Source organism: Oxyura jamaicensis, chromosome 3, assembly GCF_011077185.1.
Source record: "Oxyura jamaicensis isolate SHBP4307 breed ruddy duck chromosome 3, BPBGC_Ojam_1.0, whole genome shotgun sequence".
Taxonomy (NCBI): Eukaryota; Metazoa; Chordata; class Aves; order Anseriformes; family Anatidae; genus Oxyura; species Oxyura jamaicensis.
In genome coordinates, this window is record NC_048895.1 from 93,349,356 (window position 1) to 93,368,512 (window position 19,157).

At 39.4% G+C, this 19,157-nt stretch overlaps 1 protein-coding gene across 2 annotated transcripts in view; it reads right to left on the reverse strand.

Annotated features, from left to right (window-relative positions):
• HCRTR2 (hypocretin receptor 2) overlaps nt 1-11,606 on the reverse strand; it is a 36,966-nt gene extending 25,360 nt beyond the window's left edge. For both annotated transcript variants that reach the window (XM_035321083.1, XM_035321084.1), the window contains exon 1: nt 10,425-11,606. In XM_035321083.1, coding sequence (XP_035176974.1) covers nt 10,425-10,653 — 229 coding nt within the window. In that variant the 5' untranslated portion in view covers nt 10,654-11,606. The remainder of the gene's footprint in view (nt 1-10,424) is intronic.
• Between the last annotated feature and the right edge of the window lie 7,551 nt (nt 11,607-19,157).

A 19,157-nucleotide genomic window follows, 5' to 3' on the forward strand; every position in this document is an offset into this window, starting at 1 on the left:
CCCTGGAGAAGAGAAACAATGACGCAAAAAGTAGTAGAGATTCCCAACTGGAAGTACTCTAAAATCATGAAACAGGAGATAAGGCCAGCAGCAGTCTTCCTAAAAATAATAATAATAATAATAAAATTAAATGGGAGACACCACAGACTAAGAGGATGTCTGTTTAGTTATGGCACCTTGTGGTGGCCCAAACTGAGCTCTTCAGATCTCAGCAGATCTATGAACTAGTAAAAAGAGTTCTGAGCAAAACCAAATATTTTATGCAACCTCTGATGAACATGAGTGAAGAAGAAAGTGGGAGAAATTGTTTTATCACAGGCAGCAAAGTTAGGATCACCAGTTCAAGAAAAAATGTGTGTATAACCTTCCCAAACTGTGAGAACTCTGTACTGGAACCAAAGTACCTGCCAAATCTTTTTGACTATGTTCTGTATTACAGTTTTTATTTTATAAAAACCCTCATGATAAAAAGCTATTTATAGTGATTGTGATGTAATCAGACTGTTTTAATTCCTTCATCATACTGAAATTTCCCACCACCGATGCTTCCGTTTCCTTCCACCAGAATCAAAAGGACTTTAACGAAAACTGTTGCTATTCTTACCTCTGCCACACAGTGTCAGTGAAAGCCTGGAAACTAGCTTGAGTTGTCAGGCTGACTGGGAAAACTTGTAGCGGCTTTTCTCAGAGAAGACAGATCTGCTATAATGAAGCTCGCCCATCTTCCAAATACCAACAAACAAACAAACAAACAAACAACAAAAAAAAACACAAACCAAAACAAAACAAAACAAAAAGGCTCACCAGACTAAAAAGAACAAATTCAAATCTGAGTTAAAGTTTCAGATAGCATTTGAAGTCCATCAAGAAAACTTCATATATCTCATTATAGTCCTGAAGAAAACAACCCTGTCAAATATAACAGTACAGTGAGGGTTTAAGGTTGGTATTTTTCATGTACAAATCTAATCTCTGCTGGTTTAGTGTCCTGGGGCATTTTAATTAGAGGCTGTAATGCCATCTATTCAATTAGCATAGCTCATTGTACCTAAAGATTAATACGAAAACAATACAAAGGCTCCAGCTGGTATAAAATGCAGCTGCTTGCCTCCTGGAAGATTTATGCTGTCTTGAGCATATTAAACATTGTGCTGGAGTCCTTCCGTTGGTGAACAGTTGGTTCAGCTGTCAATTTGTTTCCTACATCAGCCCTAAATTATTTCCCTAACACTCCAGAAATCTTGCCAACCTCTCGTTTAATGGGTCATCTTCCAAATGGACTTCTTGGCCAAAATAAAAATGTAATTTCCATAACAAGCAATACCTGACATTTCCTTACATAAATTAATTACTCTATGTCTTATCTCATTTTTTGGTAATAAATCCCAAATGGGTACAAAGAACTGTATTTTTTCCTCCATTATACTATGCTTCAATACCTTTATTTTGTTTTAGAAATTCATTATCAAAATTGTATGACTAAAATATGACCACACAATTTATATGGAAGTAATGCTGTGGATATAAGCACTACTCAACATCTTCTGAACAAGGCAGGAGGATTCTAAAGAGCTTTCCTCCTTCACAATGTTTTACAGTGATAAAAAAGGTGTTTAATGGATTTGAGTTACACATTATTTCCCATCTGCTCACCCTCAAATGTAAAAATAATAATAAAAAAATGTTTCCAGCTGGTAAAGACTTGGTCCTTTATATGGCAATCTCTCCCTTGTTCTTTTTTTGTGTGATGACATTGCCTACTGTGAATAAAAGCCTCAGTGGTGGGGAGTCTATCAACATGGTCATGCTGAAAGGAAGCCTGAATAGATAAAATACCAAATGGGATTCTGCTAGATCCCCTGTTGAAACACTGAAGCAATGCATAATGTTAGATAGAAAAATGCTGTAACTGAAATTATTTGATGTTCTATTCCTGATTAAGAATTCTGCTTCAACATAGCAGTCTAAAAAATAGGTGTTTAAGCCTGGGCTTATTTTATTTATTTTAGGAAGGCTTTTTATGAGTTTTCAATAACCTTATTGATGATCTTGATTAAGGGACAATAAGCACTTTAACTAAATTGTAGAGGATATTTAATTGGGGTTTTTTGAAACCATCAGTGAGAACAAAAGATCAAAAACAGAGACATCTCTTCTGTAAATAAAAAGATGTTATCTGCTTCCTAGGCTGTCCATCTGAGCTCTACCACTCTACCCATTATTGAGCTCTAAACTCAAACATTACTTCATTTTTTACATCATTACTCTTAACTAAAAAAAAAAAAAAAAAAAAAAAGAAACTAACAGGAGATCAAGTTTACATTGAAAAAGCAATAGAAAGACTGACACAAAGAACAGACACTTCTAACACAATGTTTATTGCAATGAAAATATTGAAAAAATCCTACATCTGGTAATAATGCCCAGCAGATAAGAACTGTCCTTGAATATATGATGTGACAGCTGAAAAGATTGATTATGTTCTGGGCTGCACATACAAAGGAATTACATCACTTGTAAGTGAAGTGCCACCTCCTCCTCACAAGACACACTAAACACACGTCAATAAAAATCATGGAATCATGACAAAAGGAATGGGAGGTTAGGTCATGCTCCCTGTGTATAACACAGACAAGTCTGCATGGTGCAGGTTCCATCACTTTTTTCATGTAGAACTCTAGAAGAAACACTGAAACTGTAAGAAATATAGCTGAATACCACTGAATAAATGAAATCTTAAAACATTTTTTTTTTTTTCTATCATCAGCCTGCAATGTACTAAGGAACTGTTTCCCACAGAAGACAATGAGAGTCTACATAAAGAAAACATATATAACACCTAGTTTGCTTGCAGTCATATAATTTCTGAGGAGCTTTGTAGCTACCAAGTGTTTTTTATTATGGTGCTAGAGAAGAACATAAGAAGTAAATTCTGCTTGCTGGAAGCTTATCTCTACAAAATACAATAGGGAGTAATAGTACAATCATCTAATTGGCACAGGATTCATTTTCTAACTCAGTCACATTACATAATCTTAGCCAATTAACAACCTAATGGGAATGGGAGCTATTACTAGAAGATCAGCTATGCTATATAGTCTGCCAAAAATTCCAGTTTTGGTCAGTTCTGGATGAAGTGAAATAATATCATCACACATTTTCCTGAGATTTATATACTGATTAACACAGACTGAACAGTTTTAAATTATCCCACTACATACACAGAGTTCCATATACTTATTTGTCTATCCATAGTAACAATAAAAAACCTACAAAATCCTTATGCACATTTCATGTTAGAGATGGAAGGATGCTCGATGTAGCTGTCATACTGTACATGACGCTACAATAAAAAGATTTCACTCTTCATCGTGACTCAAATTTAAACCTGCGTGACTCATTAAAATCAAGGTGAGTTTCACAGCTGAAGTGCTGGGAAAATTTGAAACCATATGCTTCAAAATGCATGTCAGCATAAAATGGAATTGCATTAGGAAAAACCCATCCATTTCCACGTCCATTTCTAATGAAGATGTATGAATGCCTGTGCTTTAGACTATATGAAAAAAAATAAGCTCTGATGTGGCACAGCTGTATAAGCAGAGAGCAGGCTGCTAAGTAAAGACCTCTGAGCTGATATACATCTTGGGGTCTCTGCTTGGGAGCTGCATTCAAGCCCAGGCTCTCACATTTAGCTCAGGCAAGACAAATGTTCTAAGTGTGCACGTGCTTGTGCTTGGCCATGTATCTGTCCAATACTGATTGTGGCCCTGACCTACAGACTTGACTTTCTGGCTTAACCTGAGACCTGCTCATCCCTATGAATTTTTCTGGTAACTGCTGGGCTGTGTCTGACCATCACCAGACCTGTCCAGCTCCCCTTGCTTGGGCACTGTGAAACTGTGCTGCTGGTCTTGCTGCTGCCCTCAGCTCCTGTCTCTCCTTCCACTGGGGACCAGCGTGTTCTAGCTCTTGTCTGAAAAATTTCAGCTGGGAGATGTACTGTACTGAAAGAATAAATCAGATGGTAGCTAATACCCACCCCACCCCCCCCCCAAAAAAAAAAATAAAAAATTACCTGATATGTAGCACAGAAAGTAAGCAATAAACAATGCTTACTATCTTTCACAAAGAACGAAAAAAAAGGGAACCTTTCCAAACCCCCCCCCCTTTTTTTTTCGTTCTTTGTGAAAGATAGTGAGTTAAGGCAGAAAGTGGCAACAGCTTTCATTTTATTGGGTAATGCCCCAAAGGCACATCAGTATGAAGAGTACTTCACTGATCTAAGGGAAAGGCATGTTAGTCCCTGTTCAGCTCCAGATAGACTGGACTTTACTGTTTTCAGTGGTCTTGCTGGACTTGGGCAGTGGCTAAAGAGACAGGATGAGTTATTTTCCATCTTCCACACATAGATGGCTCTTTCAAAACATCACTCATAATACAAAATCAAATCAGTCCTTGCCAAACTACCACACTCAAGGCTGCACCTGTTTTGGGAGTAAATAGAAGAGTTGGTCTTCAGAACTATCATTCCAACAGTGTTGAGAATGTACAAAATTAAATCAGATAAGTTTTTTACAAGAGTTTCACTTGTTTATCAGGAGGGCATCTTGAAAGTAAGATGACACAAAATCGAAAATAGCAACAGGAAAGTTTGCCATTTGCTTCCTAGACATGTGGTCAATGCATGCAAATGTGCTTTCCCTCCCCTGTGTGTGCCTCCCCCACCCAGCCCTTTGCTGATGTTCTGGCATTGCAGGGGAATTCTGACTAGGTGGTGATAGTTTGTCCTTCTGTAGGAACTGCTGAATAGCTAGAACTTAAGTCACGGTTTATGATATATCAGATAAGAGATATTTCGTCAGCAATGCCATGGACAGCAGAAAGGAAGAAAATTGGATGGAAGATCAGTCCTAAATTTTCTGTTTCCAAGAAGTGCATGGATTTCCACAAGTAAGAACAATAACATGAAAAACAGCTATGAATTAAACAGGGCATGAGAGTCCATATGGTAAGGAATATGCTTGTTTTTCTTTCAGTACCTTATAATGGTTTTTGACCCCTGGGACTGGGCATTTTTCCACTTGTTCAGATTCCAGCCCTCGTCCTTTGTCACCAAATCAGTTTAAAGCAGGACTATTGTCTTTTGGAATTAGGTTTGAATACAAGTAGCCAAACTGCTTTTTCTTTCATTCTGACTGAAAACAAAACAAAACAAAACAAAACAAACAAACAAACAAAAAAGACAGTCCTTTGTATTCAAATATAAGGGCAGCTTCCAGACATATGCAACTGTCTTTTAGCAGAATTCAAATGAAAGTCAACAAAATTTGTATTAAAATTCAAGGCATTAGGTATCTCTTGCAGCTTGTCTTCCTTCAGTTCTGGGCATTGCCCTTTTTCAGAGCTCAGCTGCACTATTCACAGGAGGCAGAGTTACCTTTTGACATGAAGGATGCTAAAAGCAAAGAGAGTTGTCTGCCCTCTGGTCTGTGGTCAGAAAGCATATACAGTGGAAAAAGTTATGCTTCTGGATATGGCAGTCTATAAAGAAGAGGACATAATGACAATTCAGCTTCACATTTCAATGCATTTCTACTGTGTGGGTATCTCACGAGGGTGTGCATGTCTCCTTGCCAGTGATCTCCATATTATGCAAATATCAATATATTGCAGCTGATACCCTAACACATAAATTGAGCTCATATATTATCTATCTTAGATAGATGAGATGTATAAACATCACATCACTTCCTGCATGGTATCTTTTCAAAAAACAATTAAGCAACTCTTGTTAATATTCATCCAAGATATAAAGGTGACTTAGATATAGCTGTCGCTAGAAACCTAAAGTACTTGATTCTGTGACCAAGGTGCTGGAGTGCATCCAATGAAGCTGGTGAAGGGTCTAGAGCACAAGTTGTACAAAGAATGGATGAGAGAGCTGCAGTTGTTTAGCCTGGAGAAAAGGAAGCTCAGGGGAGACCTTATCTACAATTACCTTAAAGAGAAGTGGGGATTGGTCTCTTCTCCCACACATCAAGTGATAAGACAAGAAAATCTTAAGTTGTGCAAGGAGAGATTTAGGTTAGATAGTAGGAAGAAATTCTTCACTGAAAGGGTTGAAATGTATTGGAACAGACTGCTCAGGGAAGTAGCTGAGTCACCATCCCTGTTGGTCTTCAAAAAACATGTAGACGTAGAGCTTAGTGACATGGTTTAATGGTGGACTTGGCAGTGCTAGGTTAAAGGTTGGACTAAAAGATCTTAGAGGTCTTTTCCAACCTAAATGATTCTATATTCAGTGCCAGATTCCCCAGATAATCTGGACAAAATAAAAAGCAATAACTTAAATTACAGTTAAGTGAAATATGCCTCATCTAAGGCAATCAAAAGTATTTGCGTAGATTATGGCACCGTTTAAGAGAATACATGACTTTCATGTGGATTCTGACTCTGTGTGTTTATTAGCCAGGCACCAAAGTTAACCTGTGGATAACAATCCAATTCTACCAACACATGCATGCATGCATAGACCTCAGTATTCACCAGATGATTTTAAAATGATGACATATAAATATTTGAGACATTACTTGTCTATTGATAATCATTGACTAGAACTCCGGTGTTAGAATTATACCCAAAACATTTGTTCTACACCCGTGAAGAAAGAAGCCCTAAAAATCAAGCAATAGTAAGCAAAAATCAGATGAATGTTGTTGAACTCGAAGAGTGAGACTGTGAACTCCTTGAAGAAAGGACCACAGATGGGTGCTGTACAGACATCAGCATAACATGGTGCTAACAGTCACAGAATCACAGAATGGGTGGGCTTGGAAGGGATGTCCAAGTGCAAAATCATCCAGTCCAACCCCACTGCTGAACAGGATCACCTAGAGTATGTAGCGCAGGATGGCACCCAGGAGTGTTTTGAATATCTCCAGAGAATGAGACTCCACATTCTCTGGGCAACCTGTCCAGTGCTCTGTCACCCTCACAGCAAAGAAGTACCCTCTCATATTGAGCCAGAACTTACTGTGCTTCAGTTTGTGCCTGTTGCCTCACATCCTGGCTCACCATAGTATAGATAGCAAATAACAGAATTATCCAGAGAAGACTAATTCTCTGTCAATTCAGCTTGGTTTCATTCTAAGCTGGAAAGAGAAACAAACATCACCAAGTTCTGTGAGTAAAGAAAGTCTCTGAGATCTCTTGCAGACATTCTGCATGGTCTCCAAACCATGGCATTCAGCATGAGCTTCAAGCTGGGCACTGGCAGGCTCTGTGTGCTCCTGCTCTCAGCTCCTGCCAGCTCTGCAGAAGGCTGACAGCAGCTTGGCTGGTGGGACACTAGAAGGCTGCTTGCTCTGCAGTCAGTCTTTGACCCAATCAAGATCTTCCCTGTACTGTTTGATTTTCAGGAGTGCATGTTTTTTGAGGGAAAACATTTCATTAGGAAAGTTTTGACTCCCTTGAATAAATAACTTAAACAACAATCATCCCCGTTCTAATGTGTTAACTGTGTGGAGTTGTTAATCCCTTATGGTCTTATCCTTATCCTAGGGTTTAACAGCTGCAGCTGGTTACTGTGAAATCGTGTCAGTAACTAGAGGCCTCCATGCACCCTAAATGTATCTTTCCTTCTTTTGTTTTATGTTGTTTCTATTTCAAGCACTTTTTAAAATAAAGAAAAAACAGATAATTAGGTCAAAGTACATACACTGTTAAGAAGTTTTGCTCTAGCTTTGTGAAGTTGAAGGAGTTCAACTTCTGTGCAGTGGTAACAGAATGTTTTGGTCATGTGTGAAAAACAGAAAGTCCTTACCCTCAGTATCTATTCTGCCTCTAGTGATAAATAGTGACTAAATGAAAGAGAAAATAGGATAAAATATACTGATGATATAACCCTGATTTCAGATGTTCTCTGAATGTTCATGTAACTATGTTTTAAAAACTAAGACCTATTTCTTTTGGCTTGCAATGAAACCTCTGGTGAGCAGCTAGTGTGGGCACACACGAGAATCGTTGTTATGAAGCACTTGAATGCAGTAATCAAACCTGCATTCAGATGCAGAGGCTTGCAAATGTTTTCATTGTAGCTGGTTTGTGCAGCAGTTTGGACAGGGTATGTCAACTCTCCTAATTGAACTAAAAGCTAAATAGCAATGCAGACCTTGTTATACACTACTATTAGCAGGACAATTCCTGTAGTGCAGCTCAGCCAAGAGCCCTGTAGATGTCAATCAAAGTTCAAGCTTTCTACCCTTGGCTGTTAATTAACTGTCAGAATGCTTTAATCTCGTTTATTACTAATATCTGAGGGATGTGCTGTGCCCTCCACTTGCACAGATGTTATTACGGGAACATAGTGAGTTGCCTAATTTCATGTGAATGCATAATTGAAAATAGGCAGAATTAAGTTTTTTTTTGAGACAACCTATGGAAGAGAAAGGTGTTTTATGGTTTCTTAAATGCTAACTTCATAAGACATGGAAAAAACAGAACTAGAGCATTGACTTCTCACACTAGCCCAGCAGCACTGCTCAAACGTAAGCAGAGGAACACACTGCATCATTAAGGGTGAAACTATAAAGCACTGTTAGCCACAAAAACTCTCTTTAGAACAGCTTCTGCTTTGCTTTGAGATGGTACAAAACTAAATTGCAGATTGACTGTGAGTAAGGATTTTTACAGGTTGACTATGAGCAGGAAAATTAACTTTCTGGGGATTTCAAAATGTACACTCTTATGTATCAGATTTTCACCACCAGCCAAATAAACAAGGTTTCACAAAAAAAAAAAGTCTTTGGAAAGACCACATCAATCACTCCCCTCAAAATCACTTGAGCCTGCAATCAGTGCAGTGTGAGTTTTCTTGCATAAAGATGAGGCAGCGTTCAGCTAACGAGCACCTGCACCTGCCAATCCCACAAACAACTTGCCCATCAAGAGGGGCAGCAGTTTGGGTGGGTGAGGTCTGTGCAATGCACAAAGGCAGTTTAGAAAAGCAAAAGGCTTGGGCAGAAGCAGCCCAGTAAAAGGACAGGTGGGCGGACAGCTAAATGCCAGCCTCCACCCCAAGATATGGTACAGACACGTCAGGGAGGAGCAGCTGCACATCAGCACTGATATCGCCTCTGTCTGTGAGTGCAAAGCCAGGAAACCTTTTCTCCTGGTGGCTTCAGGGAGGAAAAAAAAAAAAAAAAAAAAAGTGTTGGCAGGGTGAGAGCTGCTCTAGCCGAAGGTTTGACCTTGACTATTTGAAGGTGAGAGGACAGCCTGCTTACAAAACGGGCGGGGGTGAATAGGCAAACGCAGACAGTTCTCCTTAAGCCATCTTTGCTCAGGATCAGAAGAAAGGACGCTTTTCTTCGTGGTTTAAAGCACAGACTCTTTGGGAAGGCTACTATCTTTACCCTGAGAAGCTGGCTACCGAGCCACGGACTGAGCAAGTACGCTCAGGCTTGTGAATAGCCCTCTCGTAGCCTCTTTGGCTGAAGGCTCGCTGGTTTCGCCAACGTGCGTACTCGGTGTTTACCGGCAGCTAGCGTGCCGTTCCAGACAAAAATAGCATCATCAGTCCGTCGAAAGAAAAATAAATAAATAAATAATCCTCGCAAAACGTTGCCTGTAGCTGCAATCGTATTTGCAACGCGTCTAGGGAAGCCTTGAGCGCTCGCCGAAGGCAGCGCTGGCGTGCATAAATCCTGCAGAAAATCATGAATGGAAGCCCCGTACGGCGGGGCTGGGCGCTAGTGAGCCGCTCCGTTCATGAAAATGTCAGTGCTGTAAATACGGGACGCAAATGGCCGGGGCTCCGGGGGAGAGGCTTCTCCACGGCGGCGTGTGCGGGGGAGGGCGCTCCGGAGGGGCCGGGGGGAGAGGGGGGAGATGGGGAAAGCGGACGAGGGGGAGATAATGGGGAGAGAGGGTGAGGGGGAGATGAGGGGGAGACAAGGAAAGGGGATGAGAGGGAGATGGGGAGATGATGGGGAGATGGGGCGAGGGGGAGATGAGGAGATAGGGCAAGGGGCGAAGAGAAGTGGGCGCCCTCACAGCCAGGGCGAGGCCACCCCTGAACCCCTCGCCCTGTCCCCCGTTATCTCTGCTGGTCCGACAACACGCCCGTTTTGGGGTCCCCAGCGTGGCGGAGTGCAGGAAGGAGCAGCATCCCTCCGGGCGGGCGGAGAGGCGGGGCCGCTGCCCGCGGAGGGCAGGGCGGGCGGTTTCGGCACCTGTGCCCGGTGGATGGGGACGGGAGCCCAGCTCGGCTGTCCCCGAGCCCCCGGTGTCCGGCGGTCCCTTCCCTTTCCGCAGCCCGGCTGCTGGGGATGCGGCGTGTCCAGCCAGGGGGAGAGGTGAAACCTACCCGCGGGTCAAAGAAAAAGAGGGGCTGGGAGGCAACTTCGGGGCGCCGCACTCACCCAGGACGTTCCCGACGAGCGCCACGATGAAGACGACGATGTAGCCGGCGATCAGCGCCCATTCGTACTCCTTGGGGTGCAAATACTCCTTCCAGAGGTAGCGCAGGAACTCCTCGTCGTCGTAATCGGCGGACGGGCTTAAAAAAGGCTCCCGGGTCTCGTTCAGCTCTGGGGAGGATGTCCAGTTCCTGCGCGGAGGGGAAGCATCCTCGGGCTGCGTCCCGGACATCCCTGGCGGTAGTCCGGGGGCTGGCTGAACCCTCTCAGCGCTCCAGCGCTCTCTCCCGCCCCTCCATTGAGACTTGCGATCGCCGGTGCCGAGCTGGGTGTGGGGAGAAAATGACGCGGAAACTTCGGGAGCCAATGCGGGACCGGGCTGGGGCTCCGAGCCGGCCCCAGCCGCCCGGCAGCCTTCCCCCGACACTTTTTCCCCTCCGCAGGAGCGGAGGATGCGCGCCCTGCCCGGCCCGGGGGGGTGGGGGGTGGGGGGTGGGACACGACGACGACATCAGTCGGCGGGATCGATGGTTGAAGGACAGGGGTTCGACGGATGGCTCTTGCGGGGGAGGCAGAGGATGAAAGGAGTAATTAAAAATGAGAGGTCGATGTGTCTTCTGGGGGCCCCTTTGAAAAGTTCGGCTGTGTATTATTGGTGTGTGGCTCTACCTCCAACGCACGGGCTTAATACAGAGCCAAATAATCATAAACACTGTGGTGCTTAGCTCTAGACAGTGTTGGCTAAAACAGAACAAACCTCAGTGGGAAAATCTATAAGCACAGTGAATAGACAAGCGAGTGGTTTCATCACATTTTAGGACCATGTAGACTTACTGTAGGCTTGAGTCTAGTTTCAAACGTCTGGCCTGGGATCTCAGCTGCCCCTTGGTTATTCTGGGTTGAGCTGAGCTGGCAGAAAGCAATTCAAAAGAGCTCCGAGGTGCTAGTTAAAGAGCTTGATAGGATTCCCGGCTTCTAGTCATTGCTTCTTGAGTTATTTTCATATTCTGCCTAATGTTCAGTTACTGAGAGAGAAGGGACAGGGTTGGACTTGTCCTTCCCTGACTGAAAAAAAAAATCTTGTTCTTCAAGCAGTATCATTTATTTGCTGAATAATTTAATGAGTTGGATATAAGCACCACTTCCATTGTGGAAGGGCACACCTCACTCAGTTAAGCATTTATGTGCAGGGTCTACACCGTCAGAGAGTGGAGGAACTACTATGTGACTCTACTTCAAACACATAACTTTAACAGAGAGGCAGATACTCATGAACATTGTAGTGCTTAGCTTCCTGAATTGTTCTTCATAAGCACGGAGCATTCCTTCAGGCTTTCAAAGTCCAATCCAGCATCCCCACTTAACCGCCCAACCTGGTGTTGCCTTCAGGCACCTGTTTTTATAGACCTGATCTCTTTGTTTTAGTTTTGTTTCTGTAAAATAAAGAAACAAACAAACAAACAAATACAAACAAACAAACAAACAAACAAACAAACAAACAAAAAAAAACACCACATTCCTATTCTACTGGGAAGTTGAGTAGACCTCTCAGGATAAAGACATCAAAGAGTGAGATATACTTGGATATACAGGTAAGATCAGCACCTTATATAAGTTAGAAAACCTCATAAACCTCAAACCTCATAAAGATTAGACGATAAACCTCACAAACCTCATAAAAATTAGATACACCTCAGCTAAGGAAAACAACTAAGGTTCTCTTAGTAAAGGTATGAGTTTTGGAAAGTGATTTAAACTCTCCTGAGAACCTTGGAATACTGATGTACTTAGTACACAAAAAGAGATGTGTTTAAGGAGTTTGTCATGGTCTTCACTAGTGTAGATGTAGAGCAGGACCATTTGGTGATCAGTATCAGACAACAATGATCATTCTCCAGTTTGTTTCAAATGTTAAAATGTTGATCCATAACTTCCATATCTGCTTCCAAGTTGCCTGCCATAAAGTAGGTAGAGGTCAAGTAGGTAAAGACAGGTAATGTCTTTTTGACATAGAATACTCCTTTCTTCCTCCCTCACCAGTAGTAAGGAATTGAATTAAAAAGACATAAATATTAAGAAATGACACAGTTTTATGAAAAATAGATCTTAGAGCTTTTTTTTTTTTTTTTTTTTTTTTTTTTTTCAGCCAGATTATAAATTTAACTGATAAAGGCATAAATGATTGATCATGCAGATTGATAAAATGCATGAATTTTCTATTCCTAGAGTGCTGTAAGACATTTGCTTTTATTGGTACAGCACATTCTTATTAGGTAGACTGTGTAGTAGAAAATCAATGTGGCACACATTATAAAGATTAAAAATTGTCTAACAGATCTCAGAAAAAAATGGTAAAAAAAGAGTTGTAAGAGTTGTCACTGAGCTCATGCTTTTCTACTGTCAAATCTTGGTTATGTTGCACTCATCTTTCAATGACCTTGAAGAAGCTGGCAGGTGATCCAAAAATCAGAGGTAATCAGCTACACACAAACTCCCATCATGAATCTGTAGCCAGAGAGCTTCATGCGATAATTGCCAGTACAAATAAGTATACCTGTGAAAACACATTAAGTATGAGAAACTTGGCTGAGCTAAAATATGCATCATGCATAAAAATCTGCTATTGAGGAAATACTTTTCAAATAGAGTCATCCTAGCTATGTATTTTAAAATAAAGATCAGATGCTTTCTTAAAAAATAAGTGCTATCTGAAATGGGAATTAATTCAGAAAAGTCATCTGACCTGTAGCATGCAAGAGGTCAAACTAGATGATTACAGAAGTCCCTTCTGGCTTTCTAATTTGTGAAAGTGTGTTAGTAAAATAGATTAATTTGATGAATTTTACTGCTGATTTATGTCTTAATTATACAATTTACATCAAGACTAGTGCAAGAGTCTAAATCTGTTCCTTCCATATGCAAGTGAACAGTAAATACTCATAAGTATGTAATTCTTATTTTATTAACATTTTCCCCCCTTTTTTTCAATTTAAAACCTGTTTAACACGTGGTTTTAGAAACTCCTACAAAGAATACATTGGTGACACAACACTTAGAAGGAGCATAAATTCAGGGTTATATCTATTAATATTTTTATCTCATGAGAGTACCATCCAGTACTTTATTTAGCTAAAGAGTTCACATACATTGATATCTTTCTAATTCATAACTTTCTATCACTAATCCCAAAATACTGAAATGAAATTACAGCCATAAAAGATATGCCTTGTGGCTTTCAGTGCCACTTATTTTATGATATTAGACCATGTGAATATAAATCAAACACAAATTTATGCTTTATTGCATCTGATAGCTCAAAGGAACTGACATTCATGGGGAACAAACCAACCCTACTTCAGCATCCAAGTTTATTGCTTTGTCAAGCACATTTTCCCCCTCCATAATAATTGTTCTACTGCAGACTGGAATTAGATGATCTTTAAGGTCCCTTCCAACCCAAATCATTCTATGATTCAAACTCACATTTTTATTAATCACATAGACATAGCAGTTTTTCATGTTAGAGTCTAGCACTTTCATTTAAAAAAAACCTATTTGATTCAGAGGATTAGTTCCATACATGTCTAATAGTATATTAAATTCAGAATCTTTTATCAAAGCAGAATGAATTATAAAGTTTTTGCAAACTTGGGGTAAGAGGTAGCTGAGCCTTAGGGTTTCTGTTCAGCCTTGGCTGAATATTTAACACGTGCTTTCATTCTTAGAAGCAAACCGCAAAAACACAGCTTTTAAAGAGAAATAGATTGTTGTATTGGCAGTGGAGATGAATTGTTTGAGTATGTCCTTCCTTCCCATTTTCCTTTCACTGCTTTGATTTAACAGCTTTTCTCTGCCCCCTTTCTCTGTTATGAAATATGTCACATGTTGGCTCAATAGAAAAACAGCATTACTGTTTATTTGCTTGAGCAATCCTGCTCAGTCATGTACCAGCTTTTGTCTGCAAGGCCCCTCTGGTATCTTTCCTCCTATAATGGTATTTCAAGGTGGAACTGCTGCTTCCCTGGCAGCAGCACTAAGTAGTTTCTGAGGAGCACTTGGGCTATCATCAGCTAAATAGATTGTGAAGAAGGGAGGACGTTAAATGAGTAAGTAGAGAGAAGCTGAGAGCAAGAAAGACAGACAGACTGAGAAGACCAGATTTGGATATTTCTGCAGCCATAAAATTTAGTGGGGTAATAAGGGTAATATTTATGAAGTGGTGAGGTACAAAGAGCCGCAAAAGAAAAACGAATACTGTATTGTTTGTGAAAAGAATGAATTAATTGGCAAACCTTATAAACAGATATAATGATGCTCCATCACATAACACATCTGCAGCACCACATTTTCTTTAGGCCCCCTCTTGTCTCAGAATTAATTCACTAATAAACTGTAGGCTAAAAAGGCAAAACTAGTTTTAACATAATAGATATTATTCAAACCTTCTGCTGATTTTTGGGAACACTGGTGATATAAGAAGCCTCCAGCAATTAACCTTCTTTGGCTAACCTTGGGCATTTTTCTCTTTATTCTAAAGCAGAATAGGATCCTGTTTTAAGCAATACAACAGTGAGCAAAGGTATTGTTACCTACGTTTAGTTAGACTATCAGCTAAACTCTATTGATTAACTAGCTCACTAACACCATTACAATAAGGCAAAGCCAGGGTGATTTGCTCTATTTCGAGTAACAATCAGATAAGAAAGTTCAGCAGTTGGTTAAATCGTGCCATCATCATTATTAATATTCACCAATGTAGAACAATTCAAGTGAAAAGGTCTTATTTTAGTTTTCCAACTTGGTGAAATCCATATATATATATATATATAAATCAGTGCAAACACACTATTCCTCCATGTTTTTCTTGGGCTTCTTTCTTATTAACAGCTAAGTACTAAAAAGAGTTCACCAAAACATTTATTAGGAAAATGAATGTGTTCCATCTGCAATATTCACTTCTCCATGAAGTCTACAAATATCTAAAAACAAACACATTTAATGATGAGGGCACAGATCCAACCTTAGAGCAAATTACAATACACCTTTCCTAAATAGGTCTCTGAACTGTATACAGAAGCTGGAAGAGGGATGACTATTTAATCTTTTTCATAAGACATGCCCAATTATAATTTCAGTCAGCAAGTTTAAATAAGCAAAAAAGAAAAAGCTCTTCTTCACTTCATGTTTATGTAAATACTGAAACTCATTGTAGAGGCAAAGGCAAAGTTGCTTCGAGTCCATCAGAAGCTGTTACAAGGAGAAGTTTAATGTAAGATTGCACTTGAGAGCTCTGAAGCCAAAGAAAATTTAACTCCAAATTTAAACTGTTTATTAAAATTAATTTCCCTAACATCTACTCCTATCCCACCTGAATATAGCACAGGGTCTTTAGTGTGATCTGAGAAAAGATGGACATGTTCATACTGAGTATTTTGAGGAATAAGAAGGTAGAGGCTCAAAGCTGTTTTGAGATAAAGATTGTGGTGATTTTAAATGAAACAATAGCTTTTCAAATGAATCTACCACTTATTTATAAAATTACTTATAGTAAAGGTTTTAATGACAATTAGAACCCTGGATCTACCCTTTACAAAATACAGGAAGTGGCAATATTCTTCTTAATTGTAAATTTTATGTAGACATTCTAGATTAACAGCAGGAACCAAATCAGTGACAAAGAAGTTTTTAAGTGATGTATCACTTCCAGTCATATGAAGACTAATTGACAGTGACTTGCATTATAGGCTATGACCTGTATTTTCTGTATCCAGGTTCAATGGCCTACTAGCCCACAGCGACATAACATCAGACCAAAAGTACTATATTGTCCTTAACCTTTTATGAGCATATTTAGGCTTTTTTTCTTTGCTCTCCAATCCCTCAGAAAAACAGATCATATTCCAGGGGGTCAAAGATCCCTCTAATCAGTGTTATATCTCTGAAAATGGCCAGGTAACAGGTGTTTAAAGGAGAAAGCAAGGATAAAGCAAATTTGCAATGATACTTTCCACCATTACTACTTCCCATCTTTGAACAATTGATATGTTAGCCGATTCCTGAGGCAAATCATTAGCAGTCTGGTTAATAGGTCTTCACGTGTTTTTACTTCAATAATTTTGCTTAATTCATTTCTAAAGCCATCTAAACCTCTGGCTTCTACTGTAGCTAGAAGCAATGCTTCCCACAGTTTTTTGGAGTCTTCTTTCTTTGCTACCTTTAAAACTAATGCTGGATCATTCTATTTGGGTTGCTCATATAGAAGAATATTCTATATATTCAATATTATTTTCCTCAGTAAAATCTTAAGGAGTTCTAATATGCTTAGTCACTCCTTGAATGGATCTCACTTTCAGCAATCATTTTATTTTTGTTACTCAACTTAGTATCACCAGAAGATTTTATTACCTTGTATATTCATGTCCTTTCCTGAATACTGCATGAATATGGTGATTGGTAGAGGTCCAGTGTAGGTCCATGGATCTAGTATCAGATTTCTACAGGCAACTTTTCCCATTTTCATAAATAGCTCTTTATTTCTACTGTTGATTTTTCTTTCCCAGTCTTGAGCATGTTATTAATCACAAAGGAACCAATCAGATGGTAATTTAGCTTCACGAAGGTCATTTAAAAGATCCCAAAAGTAGGTTTAAAAAACAAAAAAACAAACAAAAAACACAAGTATACTTCATGAAATTCATGAGTGATGACTTTTTAAGGGAAATGTAGTAGATATATAATGCATACTTTCCCTCTTCAAAAAACATGATGATTCTTTCCTATCATGTATATTCATGACTAGTACTTCTGTAACATGAAACTGCAGAATATAGAAATCAGACTCACCAGTCCAGTGTTTCAGAATCCTTGGCAGTCTTTGTAAAACTCTGGTTACATATTTGGTACCTTTGCTGGCTCCTATATTGTTTTCAACTAAACATTACTTATTATAGTTCCCAGGCTAAAAATTTAATGCTTGAATTCCTTTAGTACTCACTCTGATTGTCATCAGATCATAAGAAGTGAATAAATCTTTCAGGACCATTTGTTTTTTCTAAGATGACAAATACTGGAATACTCATTCCTATATCATATTTACTTAGGAACTACTGTCTATGAGACAGGGTAGGTATGACCTGGCTTATGTCTCTGGTTTTAACCTTTTTCCTTCTTTCTCCCAGAACATCATAATCATGTTGGTTGGTCATGTTGGATCTGGAGTGATCTCCAGCTTCTGCTAGCCCCAGATTGTTCCAGTGAACTGTCTGAGCTAGTGTTGAATCCTGTGTCAGTGTCCATATAATGTAGACATTTTTGCATCCGACTGAATATTCTCCCTCCTTTTGAATGCTTGTCTGTTCATAACTCCTTTTAAAACATCTATTCCAGGTTATCTGTGATCTAGCTTATATTTTAGTTTTCCAGCCTTTGCAATGTTTCATGCATGTGATCTTGTTCTTTTTCTTCTTCCTTTTTCATTTTATTTTATTATTTTCATCCTTTTTTTTTTTTTTTTTTTTTTTTTAATTTTCTGGGTGACCTGTTAAAATGAAAATACACATTTAGTCTTTATTTGCCGTCACTTATTTGAATTTTGTTGAGTTTTGTTGTATGCTTCATTTGAGTACAGTGTTCTGTAACTTCACTACCAGATGAATCATCTCAAAACATGTACTTTTTAACACACTGGTTTTCAGATCATTAGTTTAAACACTTCCCCATAATTATTTCTGTTTCAAGTCTCATCAGTAGATTTCATTGGCCTTGGGTGGACTATCTCTATCATATGTACATTCCATTATTATTATTTATTTACTTATTTATTTTTATTTCACCAGTTCCTCATTGATTGACTGCTCTACTTTAGGCCACTTCTCAGTCACACATTGACACTGCACTTTGTCTAGCCCTGTGTGTGGTACTGAGAACATTTCTCAGCACATCTTCTCCCAAACTATATATATCATCTGCTGCTAATATACTCTAATACGACCTCTTGAGATTTCCAATTATCCAATAAGTCACCAGAAAAGAAGACAGAAGTATTTGGTCATTAGAATAGTACACAAAGCATCAAAACCACATGCATCCATATCTTTGTTTATTACTTGCTATTTTTCTTCCTAAGATGTGATTTTATATTCTGTTTAAGCACTTTTGTGCAGCATTTAAAACATTTACTGCTCCCTAGTTTATCACACAACTATTTTATATATATAGTTTTAACTTTATAAAATATTTCAGGCAGGTAACAAAACTTATTTTCCTCCTGTTTTTAATGAAACACTGCATTAATATTTTTCTTAATCATTAAACAAAATACTAACAAGAGTTTTCAGTGGCTATATATTACATACCACAGCAACATGCGGAACTTTGCAGTAATTTTTGTAATTGGTCTAAGGCTTTTTGTGATTTAAAAGTGTGTTTTCTGCATTAAAAATTGAAGATGTAATTAAGTACACATCATACCAAAAAAAAAAAATTAAAAATTTTCTTACAGGTTTTGATCTGACCTCTCTTGTACAGGATATTAACCTTTCAAGTTTCACCTGAAAGGTTAAAGGTGAAAGTGCACTGTGGGCCTAGTAGGAGTTGTTTTCCTTTCTCTTCCTTCCTCCCCCCCCCCCCTCCATCCCTCCCTCCCTCCCTCCCTCCCTCCCTCCCTCTCTTCCTTCCTTCCTTCCTTCCTTCCTTCCTTCCTTCCTTCCTTCCTTCCTTCCTTCCTTCCTACACGGT